The following is an 18,371-nucleotide window of genomic DNA, read 5'->3' on the forward strand; positions in this document are numbered from 1 at the left end:
CCTATGAGAGTTTATAATTTTTTTTGTGGGGATTTTAGTTAAAAAAAAAGATTTGTAAGACTAAAGGGAGAAGATGGGCTTTTGAATAAGTGCAATGCAGATCCTACACCTTTACGTAACCTATTTTGGAAAATATTTTACACTCAAAATTAGAATGTAAATTTTATATTCTATTCATCAAAAAATTAAAACAACTTTTTTGTATTTTTAATATTAAAAAATAGATTTGTGGTCAGATTAGTATGATAAATTGGATCTTTGGTTATTATATATAGTATACTCTTGGGTATTCTTATACTAATATTTCTTAATGTTTTGGGCATATATTCTTTTTCGTAAATTTATATTGCCAAGCCCATTTACGCAGGAGATATGTAACTTTTCACAAATCTTTATCAGCCCACTACACACACAATTGAGCTGGGCCCTTAAAGGGGCCCAATTATCTTGTTTGGGCCCGGATCGAAAGAAAAGGTTCAGGTGGTTTTAAAGTTCCGCGGAAAAGCATAAAAAAGTATATTTCGAGATCAAGTTTTTCATGAAAATATCCTTTTCACAGCTTTCATTTTTTTTTTTTGATAAAAACTTTGAAAAACGAAAAAAGTATTTTTCATAAAATTTGATTTTTTCTTTTGTTCAGAAAATTCACTTTTTCTATGAATCAAATGAACAGCAGATATCTTTCCGGCGAGAAAATTATTTTTTGAAATATTTTTTTGAAAAACCAAACACGCGCCGAAAAGAAAAGCCTTTGCAAAATTATTATCTCATGATGAAGTCACGGCGACGGTCAATCTTGTATCTGTACAACGATCAAATTTTATGCATCTATTCTGTAATTATTAAATCCGATATATTAGCTACTGTTATAGTACTAAAAAATACTGTAGCTCAACTTTTCTTCTTTTTTTTTTTTTTTTTTTTTTTGGGGAGATAAAATGTATTGTTATAACTCTTTTCTTCATTACTCACCACCCTCGTTTTTGTGTGACTTACCTGGGTCTATTTTTAGCTTTTACCTGTAGTCCATCTGACTCATGCAGTTTCCATGTACGAATTACTAATGCCGTGATTTAATTCCCACCGACCACTCATCATGGTTTGAAAATTTTGGAAATTTGATCATAGGATTCCCAAGGACAAGCAAGCTTTCACATGTACCGCTCTTTTAAGTGCTTCAAAAAAAAAAAAGGGCGAAAATATACATGTGACCACACCGCTAGCTAGGACTTAGATTTGAGTAGACTTGGTCTAATCCAACGATCAAGGTTAGTTAAGCTAGGATTAACAAAATAATAGTCACTATTAAATAGTTTAAGCTAAAGTCTACTTAGGCAGTCTCAAACTGTAAGAAAAATTTTAAAATGTGGCATTAGGACCCATCAATATATTGCACCCAATTTCTACAAATTGTAGAGTTCTATTAAAAAAAAGCCTAGAAGGCTATCTGAGAGTTTCGACGAGGTTTGAAAACTATTTAGATATTTTCGGCGCAAATTAGATGCGAAAATAAACTTCAGAAACTCAAATCTGCCAAGGCTTTATGTCCCCCACCAATCACATTTGCTTCTAAATTAATCTTATTTATCTTATCATAATTTTTTTCTATCAAAATAAAAGATTTGATTAGTTTGAAGCACAATAGCATGTTATCAGTGCAACCTAGAAGACCACTTTTTATTTTTTATTAGAGAGTGTTCAGGTTTCTATAAAATATGCCAGAAAATAGTTTTTTGGTTAATAAAATATTTTTCTGTCTATTTAGTACTAAGTTGAAAAAATAATAATTCTATAGATTTCAGGATAGGTTGTGTTTTTATTTTCCAATTTTTTTCATTAAAAAATACAAGTTTTGAAAAACAATATTACTATAAAAACTAATTTTTTAGATTTTTCCGAGAAAGAAATAAAACACCACCAGGGCAGGAAAATTTTTGAAAAAGCACTTTCAACTTTGCGTTTGGGAAAAGCCACTCGCCACTGGGGGCTCCTCGAATTGAAGGCTAGCCTGATGTTCAGAAGACACCATTTAAGTCCCCTGGTGGTGGGGGAGTCCACATTTGTACGTATCTGCTACGAGTGCAATTTCGAGCTTCTGATTTATTCGACTATGGAGTTCAAAAAGAGCTCCAGCACAAAAATTAATAGACATGGAAATAAACAACAAAAAATAAAAACAATTAAACAGAGCATTTAATTAGTAGGCCTCACCTAACCCATTTAATTTACTCCATCAGATTCAATTCCCCTCGAAATATATACCACGACGAGAATTACTCTGGCTCTTCCCACAGAGCGAAAACTGGCTGAACTAAATCCACCACGTACGTCATCCGTGAGCCATCACCAATTATTTCATAAATTGCCGTTTAATTAAATAGTGTTAATATACAAAAAACTTGTGGATAGCATTTTTTTTTTTCTCAGCCAAAAAAAAAAGAAAAAGAAAAAAATTGTTAAATGCTGTACGTGTCGAAGGTGCAGCAAAAATAAAAGCATTACCAATTAAGCAGGGAGATTTTGAGATTTTCCGGTTTGGTCTAAGGGATCGATGAGCAGGTGAAGGTAATAATTAATATTCTGGTCCATATATGCAACTGGTCAAACTAAATGACCTCATCTTTCCGGGTTTTGAGGCCATTGAGAATTAACCTTAATTAGAAGGTAGAACCCACACCGCTGAACGGGTGAGTCCTCTCTCCTTACGAAGCAAACCCACGCCTCACCACCTCGCATTTATTTATAGTAACCTCATCATTCATAACTCTCCTCGTCCTTGGCGGAGACGCGGAAGCCATTTATGTGTCACGCGTCCCGGGCCCCCGGATACGGTGCAATTTTGTATACGTAGTATTTATCATTTGTATTATTATTATGTACACAGTACACGTACGTACGAGTAAGTATAGTACGTGTAGATCCTATCTCTATATAAACACCCAGTGACAATGCTCTGGGTCTCTCTGTGGATTGTGACTAAGATCGAGCAGCGGTTGAGATGAGAACCATGCTGTGGTTACTAGTAGTGGCAATGCTGTGGGAGGGCTCACTCTCTCATAGCACTGTTTCTTCCACATCCTATCCACCTTATTATGCTAACTCCCCGCCACCGCCACCACCACCGCATTATGCGCAACCGCCACCGCATTTGTCGCCTCCGTCACCGCACTATTCGTCGCCACCACCGCTCCCGCATTACGCACGGCCGCCACCGCCACCACTATCGTATTACACGCAACTGCCACCGCCACCGCACTATTCGTCACCGCCACCGCCATATTCACCCCCGCATTTCTCACCGCCGCCGCCACCCCACCACGTCCAACCGCCTCCACAGCACCGACATCCGCCGCCGGCGCCGCCGCCGCCGCCGCCGCCGCCTTATCATAAACCACCACCATCCCACAAGCACCCGCCACCGCACAGAGTACATCCACCGCCGCCACACCACCGACACCTGTCACCCCCTCATAGGCACCGACACCCGCCACCTCATCATGTTTACCCGCCACCTCAGCAGAATCAGCCGCCACCACCTCAGCTTACTTATCCACCACCTCATCATGCTTATCCGCCACCTGAGCAGAGACAGCCGCCAACTCATCATAATTATCCGCCACCTCAGCAGAGACAGCCGCCACCTCATCATAATTATCCGCCACCTCAGCAGAGACAGCCGCCACCTCAGCATGCTTATCCGCCACCGACGCACTATTCATCACAGCCCCCACCACCTCACCTCTACTTGAATCCGCCGCCGCCGCCGCCGCCACCGCAGGGATACGCACTGCCAGTGTACGTGAAATCGCCACCGCCGCCGTCGCCGCATCTGTAGGAGGCTTATTGAAGATGTGTAGCTTTACCATGTTCTCAACTTCTGGGTTATATCATATCATATAGTATTTAGCTTTTTGGAATGAATATGCTTGGTTTAGAAGCAAGAAGCTCTGTACCTTTTTAAACTTTGCATGCAATATATGCATCGATGTTCCACGTCGTACGTACGTAGTTTTCTCAACGAATAAGGCTATGAGATAAAGAGATTTTCAAGCTTACCTTACTGCTGATTATTAGAAGAGTAAATTGTGAAATATGATGAAGTTCATGCAAAATAAGCTAGCCACTGCTGGGTTAAAATGTGTGTGTGTGTGTGTGTGTTTAGTTTCATACAAGTTAAGTTACTCTCCTATATATATATACAAGAAAAAAGGTTCATGGTTTTAAATTGTAGATGCAAACAATCAGTTAGTATATATCAGAGTAAATTGAATAACGACGATGAGATTATGCCACAAAAAAAAAAGCATTCTTATGGTTCATGAACAGATGATAACACCTAGAAATTTTTAGTTTCAATAGAAGATTTTATTGAATTAAACAGCAACTTCATTGAAATTACTTGAATTGAAAATATAAAAATCTTGAGCGTCCGTCAAAAAAATAATAAAAAAAAAAGTTCAGGGTTTAAATCATGGTTGTGTAGTATTAATTACTAAATTACATTTTTGCACATTTTTGCTCATCTATGGTTTAAATTACATGGCAGATTCAGATGAATGGATTGGATTACCCGTCAAAGTGAAAGCTTTGGTTGATCGGTTAATTATAACTGGGCCACAACTAGGCCCACTTGGCTTTCTGGTTTAGTGACCCATTTCGTATAGGCCAATTTATACATATGGCTCGGCCCAGAGTATGGGTTTTTGAGTCCAAACTGATCGAGTATTCGACTCTTTAAGAAGAAGTCGGCGACGAAGCTGCTTGCAATGCCGACTTCGGTTTAATATCATCGGCTCTTCCCTCGTCCGCTAGACCACTACTATCCGTCCTCATTTTGGAATAGTATGTTATCCGCCCCGGCCCTCTATTCCCGAATAACGCCTCCCTTATTCCGAGTAGCATAAACCAATCGCGGTGAAGTCCCCAAAAGCGCTTTCCCAAATGGTGGCTTCGTACGCCCACCCTTCTCTTCGCCCATTCCCTCTCCCTCCCAAACTCCCTTCTCCGTGCTCTCACCTCCTCTCCTTCAAAACCCTCTCCTCCCTCTCCCCCACCACCCCCACCTCCGCCTCCGCGGACTACAACCACATCATCCAATCCCTATGCAACAATGGCGACCTCCACCGCGCTCTCCACCTCCTCCCCCAGGAGCGCCACCCCACGCAGCGCACCTACGAGGCCCTCATCCTCGCCTGCGCCCGCCGCAACGCCGCCGCGCTCGGCGCCGCCGTGCACCGCCGCCTCGTCGAGGACGGGTTCGACCGGGACCCCTTCCTCGCCACCAAGCTCATCGACATGTACGCCCACCTCGGCGCACTCGACGACGCCCGCAACGTGTTCGACGAAACGCCCGAGAAGACCATCTTCGTGTGGAACGCGCTCCTCAAGGCGCTCGCCCTCGCCGACGTCGCCGAGGAGGCGCTCGCGCTGCTACGCGAGATGGGCCGCCGCGGCGTGGCCATGGATAGCTTCACCTACTCGCACGCGCTCAAGGCGTGCATCGCCTCCTCGTCGCACCCGCCCCTCGCCGCCGACCGGGTCCGGGAGATCCACGGCCACGCCGTACGACGTGGATTCGAGTCGCGGGTCCACGTGGGTACGACGCTCGTCGACTGCTACGCCAAGCTCGGCCTCGTCTCCTACGCCGAGCGCGTGTTCGACGAAATGCCTGAGCGGAACGTGGTCTCGTGGACGGCTATGATCGCCTGCCGCGCGAAGAACGAACGGCCCTTTGATGCCCTGGACCTCTTCTACCAGATGATGGTGAGCGAGCCCGATGTGAGCCCTAACTCGGTCACCATGGTTAGCGCGTTACAAGCTTCCGCAGGCTTGGCAGCTCTCGGACAGGGAAAGATCATGCATGCTTATATCCTCAGGAAGGGGCTTGATTCAATTCTATCAGTGTTCAATGCACTAATCGCGATGTACATGAAATGTGGAAGCCTAAACACCGCGTTACGCCTCTTTGATTCTATGAGCGGCCGAAGGGATGTGGTCTCCTGGAATTCGATAATCTCCGGATACGGCAGCCTTGGTTTTGGCGCGAAAGCCATTCAGGTGTTTGAAGAAATGGTCGAGTCGGGAATTAAACCGAGTTCTATTACTTTTGTCAGTGTTTTGGGTGCGTGTAGCCATTCTGGACTCGTGGAAGAAGGAAAGAGATTGTTTGATTCGATGAGCCAAGTTTACGGTTTGACGCCGCGTGCAGAACACTATGCTTGCATGGTCGATCTGTTAGGTCGAGCTGGGAGGTTAGATGAAGCTGCTGAGATTATTAAAGAAATGCGTATTGAACCGAGCCCTAAAGTTTGGGGATCACTACTTGGAGCTTGTAGAATTCATGGTAGAGTAGAGCTCGCGGAAATGGCTTGCACCCATCTATTTGAACTCGAGCCGACGAATGCAGGGAACTATGTGCTCTTAGCTGATATTTATGCAGAAGCGAAGTTGTGGGAAGAAGTTGGTAGGGTTAAGAAGCTTCTAGAAGAACGCAGCCTCGAAAAGGTTCCAGGCTGCAGCTGGATTGAGGTGAAGAAGAAGATATATTCATTTGTCTCAGTCGATGAATTGAACCCACAAATCGAGCAGCTTCATGCTCTGTTGATTCAACTGGTAATGGAGATGAAGAAGGATGGTTATGTCCCGAATACTAAGGTTGTTTTGTATGATCTCGATCACGAAGAGAAAGAAAGGATTTTATTGGGTCACAGTGAGAAGTTGGCTGTTGCATTTGGGCTTATTAACAGTGGTAAAGGTGAAGTCATTAGGATCACCAAGAATTTGAGGTTATGTGAGGATTGCCATTCTGTGACCAAGTTCATTTCGAGGTTTGCTAGTCGGGAGATACTTGTTAGAGATGTGAACCGGTTCCACCACTTCAAAGACGGTGTTTGTTCTTGTCGGGATTACTGGTGAATCAGGCGATGTGGAAAACACTCCCAAATCATTGGTCTTCCCGTATTGTGTTTATTTCTGACATGAAGAAAGATACACAGCTTTCGCATTCGGTCGCCAACTTTTTGAGGTTGTAAAATGTTGTTCACACCTAACTGGGTATTCAGATTTCTTATGAAGAACCTGTTGTAAAGTCCCTTTTAATATTAATCTGCAGAAATAGATATCAGGTCAAAGGTACGTGAAAACTTAATCCTAAATTTGGAGCTGTAGTATCATCCCACGATCAAAGCATACATTCATAAGTTGTCGTCTACATAGAGAACTCTGCTTGCCTGCTGTTATACCGCAGCTGGTAATTTGCCAAATCATGCAATTTATGTTCAGCAATCCTTTTCCGATGCACCGCACTCTTTCTTAATCATTTATCCTAGACTCAAAATGAGAAAGCCCTATAAATTTTAGCTGCTTATGTTGGTAAAATTTGTTGTTAAAATAGGCAGGATCTCATTCCTATACCTATTTGCATTAGCCAAGTCTGTTATTTATTAGCAGTTAGAGACAAAGGGCCCGTTTGGCCTAGCTTCTGAAAAGGTGATTTTTGAAAAAGTGATTTTAGTTTAGAGAATGATTTTGGTTAAAAGCTATAGAGCGTTTGGCTAAGGTTAGATGAAAATTATTTTTTTGAAGTGATTTTGAAAAACTGTTTGGCAAAATTTTTTTGATGTTTGCATAAATTAATATTTTTATTAAATTTTATTTTAAAATAATTTAAAATCTAAATTTAAATTTGAATTAAAATTAAAATTTTAAAATTTTAAAATTGTACAAAATTTAAAATTTGATATTTTAATTTAAAAAATAATTTTAAAATTAAAAATTACAATAATTATGAAATTTAAAATTTAAAAATATAAATATAAATTTAAAAATATAAATAATTATGAAATTTAAAATTTAAAATTTAAAAGTAAATTTGAAATTTAAAAATTACTTAAAAATTTGAAATTTAAAAATTACTTAAAAATTTAAATTTAAATTTAAAAATATAAATAATTATGAAATCTAAAGTTAAAATTTAAAATTTAAAAATTAAATTTTAAAATTTAAAGTTTGAAATCTATTTTCTAAAATTTAAAATTTAAATTTTTAAGTAATAAAAATTGAAGTTTGAGTCCAAAATTAGAATCAAATTTCAAAAAGCAGCTTTTTTCTGCTTCTGATTTTGGGCCTTCAAAATCAGTTTTCTGATTCTAAAACGCAGAATCAGATTTTAAAAATGAGGTTGCCAAACGCTCTATTGAGCCGAAAATTACTTTTCAACCCAAAAGCGTTTTTTAAAAGCTAGACCAAACACCCCCTTTAACTTCTTTCCATGTGCATGCTCGATTTATCACACTTCTGAAAGTTCTGTTGAGAAGTTTTCGCAGGAATGCTGATTTATAAACTACAAAGAGAGTCACAATCAATTATATAATTAATGTGCTATTCTTAAAAAATACACAATAACCAAGTGTATGGGACTTCGACAAGAAGTTTCTCAAAGGATACAATCCCGTTCAATTAAAAAAAAAAAAAAAAAAACTGCGACTCATGGAACTTCAAGAGACCTGAAGAAAAAGCTAGAGAAATTCGAAATATTCCACTTGTATCAGTCAGGAAATACTGCTGCAGAAAAATATCCTCGCTCTGCCCTGACAAGTAAAATGGTACAATGTTAAGCTTCAGGATCAAGCAGGTAATGAACAGTAAAACTATGCAGCACTTTAACAAAGTGCAGGAGGATATTTTCACTTTTAACAGGTTCTAAACTTTGATTTCCAAAGTTGGTAAGAGTTGCTAATGTTAGATATCAAGTATAAAAATTTAATAAGAGTACATGAAACTAAAAAAATGATAAGAGTGCCCATTTATTGACTGAAAATCTCCATTGAGACATAAAGAGTTTGTTACCATATTCATTCATCATATAATTTATTAAAAATAAAGGATGTGCATACAACGATGCACCAAAATAAACAGATAAATCATAACGAATGAAGAAAAGCATCAGAGCGATGATTACTGAGACTTACTACAGTGGAAGATTATTGTGGGTGTACACAACCCCTTGGTCACCATTCACTACTTGTCCGCTTCCTCTCAAAATCCTACATGTAGTGGATATGACATCATTAAGCAAATATCAGAATTCTCCATTTGCTGCTGCTTGTCTCAAGAATAAGGTGGAGACTACTATGCAAAACGAATATTCAAGGACCAAAAATTAAAGGAATTAGGCATACCATCTAGTCGTCAGCAACCCTTCAACACCAACAGGACCTCGAGCATGAATCCTACTAGTGCTTATGCCGACCTATTTAAGCCATTTACACTATTCAATATACTAAAGAACTAATACAGTAGTAAGTTGCTAAGAAATGAGGAACCAAACTTGAAATTTAAGTACCTCTGCACCTAATCCAAAACGAGCCCCATCACAGAACCTCGTGCTAGCATTATGGAACACTGCAGCACTGTTTAAGGGGGAGAAGAAAAAAAAATCATCTGCCTTAATTATCTCAAGAGAAATAGAAGAAGAAAATGGAGCTTAATTCACAAAAAATTAACATGAATATTAAGTTTTCAAACGTACAAGATAGCGGCCATTATATATGCCAACTCAACATGATATATATACCCACCCCACACACCCCCCCCCCCGCAGGCGGAAGCTGATACTTGAGTTAAATCAGATAATTGGCAAAATTTGATGTGTAACAAATCACAAGATTCCAAGCCACAAAGACAAGTACAGGACATATCCAAGAGAAAATTGACGATTACTGCAGTGGAGAAAATCAACCTCTTCTTACGCATCACAATCCTATAAAGAAAGAAATTAAGTACCTGTCAACTTGATGGAGGAAGATGTCTGCAACCTTAAGATCTTCTGCAACTATACAATCAGTATGTGCGCTAAGAGAAAAAGAAAACAGAGAAATGGATTATTCTTTGAAAAAAAGTGCTCGAAAATAGATATTCTTTCACACACTGGCAACTAAAGGGAATATGGTTGATTGCAAGATATAAAAACATGCTAAGGAGCACCTTCCGTAACGATGTATATGGTCGATCGCGGTGTGTACATCGTCGACAATTTCAAGTGTGCAAGCCATTGAGTTATATTCGTGATGGAGTGATTTTGCCTTTGGAATACCCAACTCATCACTTGCTCTAGGTCCACCATAAAGAGCAACTCCTGCAAGGGCATTCAGATCACATTGCATATAGAGTTGGACGTGCATCAATTACACGTTGTCTGGGCTGCGAGCTTGTGTGTTTATGTGTACGAGGGGAGGGCAGCTGGTGCTCATTCCTTCTAACTGGATTTGAAGCATAGAAAGCCCCTCTAGATTTTTGTATATCTATGAACGACCTTTCATTTACTTCAAAGAAAGAAATACTTAAAATGCGGTTGACTAAAAAAAAATACTAGTATGCAACAAAAATCTTCCAATTTATAGTGTACCAATTCCCAAAATGATGAAAAGCATGCCTGCCAACTTGTTTAGACTTGACAGGTGTTCAAGTCTAAATAACTTGAATGCCGGTCAAGTCTCATTATCCGCAATTACTTCGAAGTCTTTTCTCAAAATGTCACAATTATTTGCAAAAAAGCTATAAAATTGTAAATATACGGCATAGAAAACTTTTTGGAATCCCTTCCATGCACATGGAGCCTTTTGAATTTCAAAAACAATGCCACATAACAAAACTTTTGGCACTGGACACCAATTGGTTAAATATTTTTTTGCTTATTAGTGTTGGTAGAACTGTGAGCTTAAAGTTGCAAATCAAACCTTCTGTTTTAAGCTCCAGTAGTATATCGTTAAGGCCCTCAGTCTTCAACAGATCCTTATGAATAAGAAGCGTTTCCTGCACGTAACACACATACAAAGAAAGAAAATATCAACTAAGTTTTATAGCATAATGCTCTACAAAATACGTAATCATCAAATGTGAGGATAATATAATCTTGAATGTTGAGAAAGGGACAACAGTGCAATAACAGATTTTCTCAAAAATACAATATCAGATTTCATCAATAAAGAGAAAGTCATTGAAAATAAGTTGATTAAAAACACAAGGAACAAGGAAGCCTGCATGAGTTAATTTACAAGATAGAAACCACCTATACATATGACAGGCAAAAGGCTATCCATTAACCAAATCGACAACAAGCGACATAGTTGAAAAAGTAATCTCGTCTCCTTAAAATGGAGAAAATCAGGAAGTACCACAGCATTGCAGGCCGCAGGATAGTCCGTCTTTGCATCCAATACAATGCGTTTTGCCATATCCATGTCAGCCGATCTGTCAATGTAGACATGACAAATGCCATCTGCAATGTAATCTCAGCAACTTTAGTAAATCGTTTTTATGTCATAAAAACCGAACCAAAAGAAAGGGAGAAAAGAATCAAAAGATAGCTTATGGCAATATCACTCAAATTGAGCTTTGTATGTTGAATTAGGTAATTCTTAGAAAGAAGCATTTGCCATACCAGCGTGACCTAAAACAGGAATCTTGGTTGACGCTTTGATTTGAGAAACAAGCTTATTACTTCCTCTTGGAATAACAAGATCAATCACATCATCAAGCTGCAATTATGGTGCTCTATGTGCTTAGACTCCAAAACTTTAATAGATAATCAGAGGCAGAATTAATTATAAGCCAAGCTAACCTTCAGTAAATCAGGAATTTCATCTCTTGATGTTACAAGACCAATAAGCTTGTCACCTACAGTGCTTGGAATTGCCCCACAAATGACCTAAACAAAATTTGGGGAAGTTGAAATACGTAAATTTAAGTTCGCAGACTATTAGGAAATGAAGCTGGTTCCAAAAAAAAAAAAAAAAAAAAACCTTATGTAATATTGCATTGGATCTCATGGCTTCCTTCCCACCTTTCAAGAGAAGCCCGTTCCCACTTCGAACTGCTAAAGATGCAATCTATTGCATCAGACGAGAAGAGAAAACATAAGATGAAAGAGGTACAAGGAAAAATGATAATAAGAAAGTTCTTAAGCTTTTCCCATTACAAGGACAGTGAGCTTAAGAGTAACGATTACCAATTAATAACCAACATAATGATCAATATAAAGGTAACATAACCCAAAGAAAACCAAGAATGCTTGGCCTGACTACCATTTTCAATGACCAAATAGTTCAATTACCGAAATTATCAAAAGGCTACAATAAATATTCAGGTAATTGTACACAAAGTGCTGAAAGTCCTTAATTTCTAAAGCACATCACATTGGTCATTTGCAGTTCTGTTTGTCTCAATTAAATCCTGCTGTTAAAAGTCGGAAACAAGAACTAAATAATATTCTGATAAGCTTTTAATATCCTCCTCCTCGCGAGAAGATTACACCTTGCTCAACTTCTCTACTTAAAAAAGTTAAGCAAGTTTTACTGTTTCTTTATTAGAGCAGATAAAAGAATATTTACTGCAACTTCATCTTTCCTAAATCCCCAGTTATGCATGCTAAAGAAGTTAATCATTGTTTTAGCACTCTCATTACCATGGTAAATACAAATTAAAAAGACTAAAGAAGCACAATCAAGACAGAAAACTCTATTTTACCTGAACTAAGGCATCAGGGCGGGACTCAAAAACAATCAGGAGAACACCCAAGGGGCACGATGTCTTCTCTAAGATAAGCCCATCTGCAAGCTGAGTAAGCTATGCACCTTAGAGTTTAAACAAATTCATAACTGTCACAAAATCTAGAAAATTCCATAAATTTAATTTCTATCATTTTAATTTCAAGATGGACAACTAAGCTCTTGCCTCTGTTCTCTTCAATATCTGGCCAATTGGGTCTACCATATTTGCAAGTACACGTATTGACTTTGCAAGGCTGGATATCTGTCAAATGATGAAGAATCAATTTAAGGCAGTTCAAAAGCAACGTATCAAAGAAGAAAGGGGGGCAGGTAAACATAACAAATTTCTGCAGAGAATAATATAGTCAATACTGGTCAAATTGATTGGATAGACATATCACAATGGAATAAAGAAAGACATGGGGGAACTACCTTTCCAGGCTTTAGAGTCAATCTAGAAATCAAAGATTTCTCTATTCCAGCTTGTTGTGCAGCAGCAATATCAGATTCATTTTCAGTTCTGATTAATTTTTCATTCGCCTCTAGGGCGTCAGCAATGTCCAGCAATATCTTCTTGCGCTCTTCTGATGAAACACTCTTGAAGGGGAAAAGGGACAAAAAGCACAAACGATTAGGCAAGTTGGATATTCAAGAACAATCTACGAATGTAATTTCACTACCAAGACAAAATAATTAAAACAGATATCAAACAATTAAAAATGGAACTATGCACGAATTATGGCAAAGGAGTGTTTGGTGCTGGAAAATGAATAAATAATGCAGTTCACTTCATTAAATGCACCTGCAGACGCCTGGAACATTCTCTTGCAGAAACTGCCATCTCACGTGCACTAACTTCATTAGGTAATGCCCATAAACTTGCATCCTGATGGAAGAGGGTGCCAACTCTCTCTCCTTTAAGTACTTTCGTTATGCTATCAGTGGCGAAACCACTTCATAAACAAAGAACCAAAGTCAAAATGCTAGGGTATAACTTTTTTAGTACTGCAATTTGAAAAGGAGAATATACAAGCCACTTATGTAAAAATGCTATAGGTTAGGGCTGTCTCCAGCTACCCCCGCCTTCATCAATTCAAGACAGTCGCTTCCCTTAATACCACATATCTAAATTCAGATTTAATTATGGCGCCTTGCCGCTTGAAAATTAACAAGAGTTGGGTTATAGTTTAAAAGATAACTCCACTTCGCTGTATACTACATGATCAAGGAGGACATATTGTTAATAAGCACTATTAATACCTATTACAATAGAAAATAAGCATTTTGAGATTGAAGATGATAACATACCTTGTAATTACAACAGGAGTGCCAGCCGATGCAGAATAGATTGCAGCCTTTACTTTAGCAGTCATGCCCCCTCTTCCTACCCTTGACTTGTCCCCAAATGTAATCTCACCATGATGCTTTTCTTTCACATACGTATGAATAATCTTTGATTGAGGTTCACTAGGCGGGCCACTGTAGAGGCCTTCCACATCACTCAGCAAAATGAGAAGATCAGCTTTTAATTCCATGGCCAGTAGAGCTGCTAAACTGTCATTATCCCAGAAGATGCCAGAGGAATCCTGCCAATTGAAAAAGCTTTTGGGTAAAGCAGCATATTGCAAAAATTCTTCAGAATGACCATCAACAAAAGACAGTACTGAAACCTTTTATTTTTCTTCCATAAGCAGATCTAGCTAAGAATGCTCAGCAGTAAACAAATATGATGCAGTCATGGAGAGCTCAAAATTACTAAATTTCTATAGATTATCAACTGGGAATGAAACCAACTTGACATTTAGCGAACATATGTTAGACCAGAAAAGGCAAATAAGACATCCCGAACCAGTGCCGCTATCACACCCAAAACAACTAACTGGTTGAAAATTTTCCAACAAATCCCAAGGTTGATCTATTTGGAATGGACAAACCTTGGTATAGAAAACCTATCTTCTATAAGATTTTGGGCAAGCAAGCTCAAAGAGCACAATTCCTCATGATAATTTATTCTGAAGAGAACATGAAGCTGTTGCACACAAGAACGCAAGCCTAATTACATTAGTAGAATAACAAGCTTGTAAGTATCCTGTGGAATCAGTACTTACAATGACATGCAATAACATTAAAACATCATCTACAAAACAAAAAAACTACTTCCTCCCAGCGTAGTGTACCGAAAATGAAGTATGCAACTAAGTCTAGTTCTCTATAATGTAATTATTAGTCCAATGACAGCAATCCACGTGCTCAGGTGAAGGATCACAGTAAGCATACCTCGTAAGGAGCTTTCCTAGTACTGATTGCATCATTTTCATTGAACACAGGAATAACTCTAAGTGCTAATAATGAGTTGACGGTTTCAGAAAGCTGCATCCTGAAATCTGGATCCTTGAAATCACTATCGGTCACAAGAAGTTGAGACGATGTCACATCGAGCTGCACAGAAAGTTACACAAATATGTATCCAAAAAGAAGTAAAGACGAACTGTAAATGCATATCATCTCAGCAAGAAACAAATAAGATATGTTTGCACCTGACTGAATAAAGCATCATAAAGAGCCATTAAGCCATTCTGACCGACAGCCGCGCATGCTTTTCCATCCAGCTCTACTTGTGGCTTCTGGAGATCAGAAAAGCTGGGGCATTCGGCAATTTTCATAGATTTAATCAAGCAAACTCAATCAAATTTTGAAAAATGAAATCAAGTTTGAAAATTATCCTCTTCACTATTTGAAACCTGCTATTGAGAAGCCTTCTGTATCTAAGCCTCTGCCGCCCGACACCAACGGCACCGGAAGTGACCAAAATCACCTCAAAACCTCGAGAATTGAGCTCTTTAACCTGAAGATCGTCTCATTCTATTCAGGAGTGCACAAAAAGCTTCGTCCTCACAAAAGAAGCAACTTAGAAAGAAGTCGAAATGACTGCAACATTGAATACCTGTTCACATAGGGCACCAAGTCTTCCCAGAGCCAATCTCCCCTCTGTTCTAGTAACAACAGCGGTCCCGACCTACAATTTACAAATAAAACAAATGACTTGGAGAAAAATAAAAGAGAGTTAAAACATTAAGAGAAACATAACAAATAATATACCAAACAATGGAGGAAATTATAAGTAGTACATGTAGATAAATCTTTCACAGGAAATCAATTGATTTTTTAAATTTTTTGGGGTGGTGAAGAATGCCCATTATTGGAACATCCAGATACTCCCAGAATCAGACCAGGTCGGATTTGGGAGGGAAAAAAAAAAACCTTAATAAATATTACACATCTAGCACAGGAAAGTACTTTCAAAGATATTATTTTGGGCAAAAAGTTACAATTTTTCACGCAAAAATCCACTCTTACTGAAACTATGAGTATTTATTTCCAATCACTACAGCCAATTAAAGCATATCTAATGCTTCAAAATGAACAGAGTAAGCTACATTTCAGAGGTCGGTTGAACAAAAAAACCATTACTATTAGAGGAAAGAAAAATTAAAACCGAGTCATTAGCGCCTATTACTAACTCAAAATCTAAACTTTAATAAGCAACGAACTAAAACAACTCAAAATATCCCCCAAAAAATGGGAAATAAAGAGATCTAACAAGTAGAAGAGATTCAAAAATAAAAAATGGGAGGGGGAAGGAGATGAAGAAGCGAACTTTGATGATAACGCGCTTCACATCCTTGATAAAAGCTCGAGTGGGATCCATGGCCGCCATTTTCGACGCTCTCTCTCTCTTTCTCTCTCTCTCTCTTTCTCTCTCCGCCACCGAAGGAGCGGAGGAGGTGCGGCGATTAGAGACGAAGCCTATCTCTCTCCTCTGTATCCTGGCCCTCACCGGCTCACGATCTGCGTTTTATAGTATACCAGTGAACAGGGGGGAAAGAGAGGCGGCTGTGGTCTACGGGATAGAGTCATGTTTTGCGTGGACCAAGAGCACCATGGCAACTTCGAGTGTCCAATTTCCAAATAGAAGTCCTTTTTCCATTCACAGATTGTTCAACGACGCATATAATAATAGTTCCGCTTCACGTCCGCAGCAAACTATATTTGAACTTGAAGGTCAATTTGCATAAAAAATTTAATAAATTTTAAGCTTTTGTAAAACTGGGTCATATTTTTTAATTTTACAGATTTGGATTAAATTTTTCGCCATCGGACGAAAATACCTTTATTCCTTTTCTTTCTCTCTCTCTCTCTCTTTTTTTTTTTTTTCCTTCTCCGCCTCAATCCCTCACCACCCGCTCCGCCTCAACCCCTCCGCGTACGCCTCTCCGCCTCCCCTACCCCTTCCCACCCGCTCCGCTTCAACCTCTCCGCGTACGCCTCTCTGCCTCGGCCTCGTAGAACTCCACCCACCTCCGCCCCAGCCCCTCCCTACCTGCTCCGCCTCAACCCCTCTGCATACGCCTCTCCGCCTTGGCCTTGTAGGCTTGGTGGGGTCCCAGACGATCTCGCCCTGGAAGCCGACTACGTCGCGGACCATCTTGGCGAGGTCGCGGATGGCGATCTCAGCGCCACTGCCGACGTTGACGTGGTCGAGGTCGGAGTAGCCGTCCATGAGGAAGACAAGGGCGTCGGCGAGGTCGTCGACGTGGAGGAAATCACGAAGCGGGGCGCCGGAGCCCCATATGATGATTTTCTCCGCTGTGGCGCCGGAGCCCCAACGGAGCACCTATCTTAATTAGTTAGCACCCATGTAATTGTGTAAAAAAGAAGGAAGAGGAAGAGGGGGAGATGGAGAAATGATACAATTTTGTGCGAAATTGTGCAATTTTGGACGAAATGGTATAATTTGGACAAAATTTGCACCATTTCTTCCTCCTCCTCCTCCTCCTCCTCCTCTTCTTCTTCCCCTCCGCTCTGCGTGCAGGCAGCGCACCTAGGCCTGCTCGACTACGGCCAGTTCGGCATGCTCGGCGTCCGAATGGCCCTCACGGTGGTCACCGAGAACAACAACTGCGTGGCTGCTGCGGGCTTCACGGTCTCGTGCAACTGCTCGTGGCTGCTGCAGTACGACGTGCATGTAGCGTCGATCCCGCTCGACGCTGACGCTATGCAGGCCATGGACGCCATGAAGGAGGAAGATGAGGAAGAGAAAGAAAAACGGTGTAATTTTTTTAAAAACAGTGTAATATTTGTCAAAAGAGTGCAACTTTTGTTTCAAAGAGTGTAACATTCACCTTAAACAGTGCAATTTTTTTAAAAAAACGGTATAATTTAATTTTTACAGTGCAACATTCATCTTCTTCTTCCTTTTTCTCTGATTTTTCGTATTTTTCGATAATAGTAACAATATATAATAGTCTTTCAAATAGACAATTTTTTTCTTTATTTTTTTAAATTTTTACTTTTATTTTTTTTCTGTCCTCTATATCTTTGTTCGCTCTTTCTTCGGTGCCGGCGAAGGCGGAGACGGTGGGGGGGTCGTCATTGGAGAGGGAGAGGCGGCGGAAAGAGAATGTGGGTTTGTCGGAGGAGGCGATAGGAAGGGTGGGCGTCGCGGAGGAGGAGGTAGCGGAACTCGAGATGGGGTCGGATCGGGGGAGGAGGTCGGGGTGTCATCGTGGAAGAGAGAAAGGCTGCGGAAGGAGGAGGTGGGTTCGTCAGAGGAGGAGGAGACTATGGGGAGGGCGGGCGCTGCAGAAGAGAGGCGGAAGAAAATAGCGAAGGAAAATAAAAAAGAGAGAGAAAGAAAATGAATAAGGATATTTTCATCCGATGGCGAAAAATCTGGCCCGAATCTGCAAAAAAAAAAAAGATGGCCCGGTTTTGCAAAATCTTAAAATTTGTAGATTTTTTTATATAAATTGGCCAACATTG

The 18,371-nt window shown here is 39.8% G+C and overlaps 3 protein-coding genes across 5 annotated transcripts; 2 read left to right on the forward strand and 1 right to left on the reverse strand.

Annotated features, from left to right (window-relative positions):
- On the forward strand, nucleotides 2,960-4,046 carry LOC109728222 (extensin-1). The gene has a single exon (XM_020258585.1). The coding sequence runs from the start codon at nucleotides 2,999-3,001 to the stop codon at nucleotides 3,833-3,835; it is 837 nt and encodes a 278-aa protein (XP_020114174.1). The 5' UTR covers nucleotides 2,960-2,998; the 3' UTR covers nucleotides 3,836-4,046.
- On the forward strand, nucleotides 4,763-7,295 carry LOC109727767 (pentatricopeptide repeat-containing protein At3g46790, chloroplastic). Its single transcript, XM_020257944.1, has one exon. The coding sequence runs from the start codon at nucleotides 4,942-4,944 to the stop codon at nucleotides 6,913-6,915; it is 1,974 nt and encodes a 657-aa protein (XP_020113533.1). The 5' UTR covers nucleotides 4,763-4,941; the 3' UTR covers nucleotides 6,916-7,295.
- On the reverse strand, nucleotides 8,334-16,568 carry LOC109728153 (delta-1-pyrroline-5-carboxylate synthase-like). 3 transcript variants are annotated; one of them, XM_020258502.1, is made up of 21 exons: nucleotides 16,207-16,568; nucleotides 15,493-15,564; nucleotides 15,290-15,393; nucleotides 15,086-15,188; nucleotides 14,826-14,987; nucleotides 13,857-14,134; nucleotides 13,351-13,501; nucleotides 12,981-13,145; nucleotides 12,733-12,810; nucleotides 12,526-12,615; nucleotides 11,802-11,888; nucleotides 11,621-11,707; nucleotides 11,441-11,537; nucleotides 11,175-11,278; nucleotides 10,737-10,812; nucleotides 9,985-10,135; nucleotides 9,784-9,852; nucleotides 9,344-9,410; nucleotides 9,180-9,250; nucleotides 8,970-9,044; nucleotides 8,334-8,583 (listed from the first exon to the last, which is right to left on the reverse strand). In XM_020258502.1, coding segments are annotated over exons 1-21 (2,148 nt in total). In that variant the 5' UTR covers nucleotides 16,267-16,568; the 3' UTR covers nucleotides 8,334-8,582. The 3 variants fall into 3 exon arrangements, with proteins under 3 accessions (XP_020114091.1, XP_020114090.1, XP_020114092.1); XM_020258501.1 differs by having other exon boundaries at nucleotides 8,334-8,588; nucleotides 16,207-16,567; XM_020258503.1 differs by lacking the exons at nucleotides 15,493-15,564; nucleotides 16,207-16,568 and having other exon boundaries at nucleotides 8,334-8,588; nucleotides 14,826-14,949.

Source organism: Ananas comosus, linkage group 23, assembly GCF_001540865.1.
Source record: "Ananas comosus cultivar F153 linkage group 23, ASM154086v1, whole genome shotgun sequence".
Lineage (NCBI taxonomy): Eukaryota > Viridiplantae > Streptophyta > Magnoliopsida > Poales > Bromeliaceae > Ananas > Ananas comosus.

Excerpts from the sequence above, each read along its gene's own strand:
- LOC109727767 (XM_020257944.1), top strand. The coding sequence starts at position 4,942 with ATGGTGGCTTCGTACGCCCACCCTTCTCTTCGCCCATTCCCTCTCCCT.
- LOC109728222 (XM_020258585.1), top strand. The coding sequence starts at position 2,999 with ATGAGAACCATGCTGTGGTTACTAGTAGTGGCAATGCTGTGGGAGGGC.
- LOC109728153 (XM_020258502.1), bottom strand. The coding sequence starts at position 16,266 with ATGGCGGCCATGGATCCCACTCGAGCTTTTATCAAGGATGTGAAGCGC. Across the intron at positions 15,394-15,492 it reads TTGGTGCCCTATGTGAACAG|GTTAAAGAGCTCAATTCTCG; the intron begins GTATTCAATGTT and ends GACGATCTTCAG. Across the intron at positions 9,853-9,984 it reads CATATACATCGTTACGGAAG|CGCACATACTGATTGTATAG; the intron begins GTGCTCCTTAGC and ends TTTTTCTCTTAG.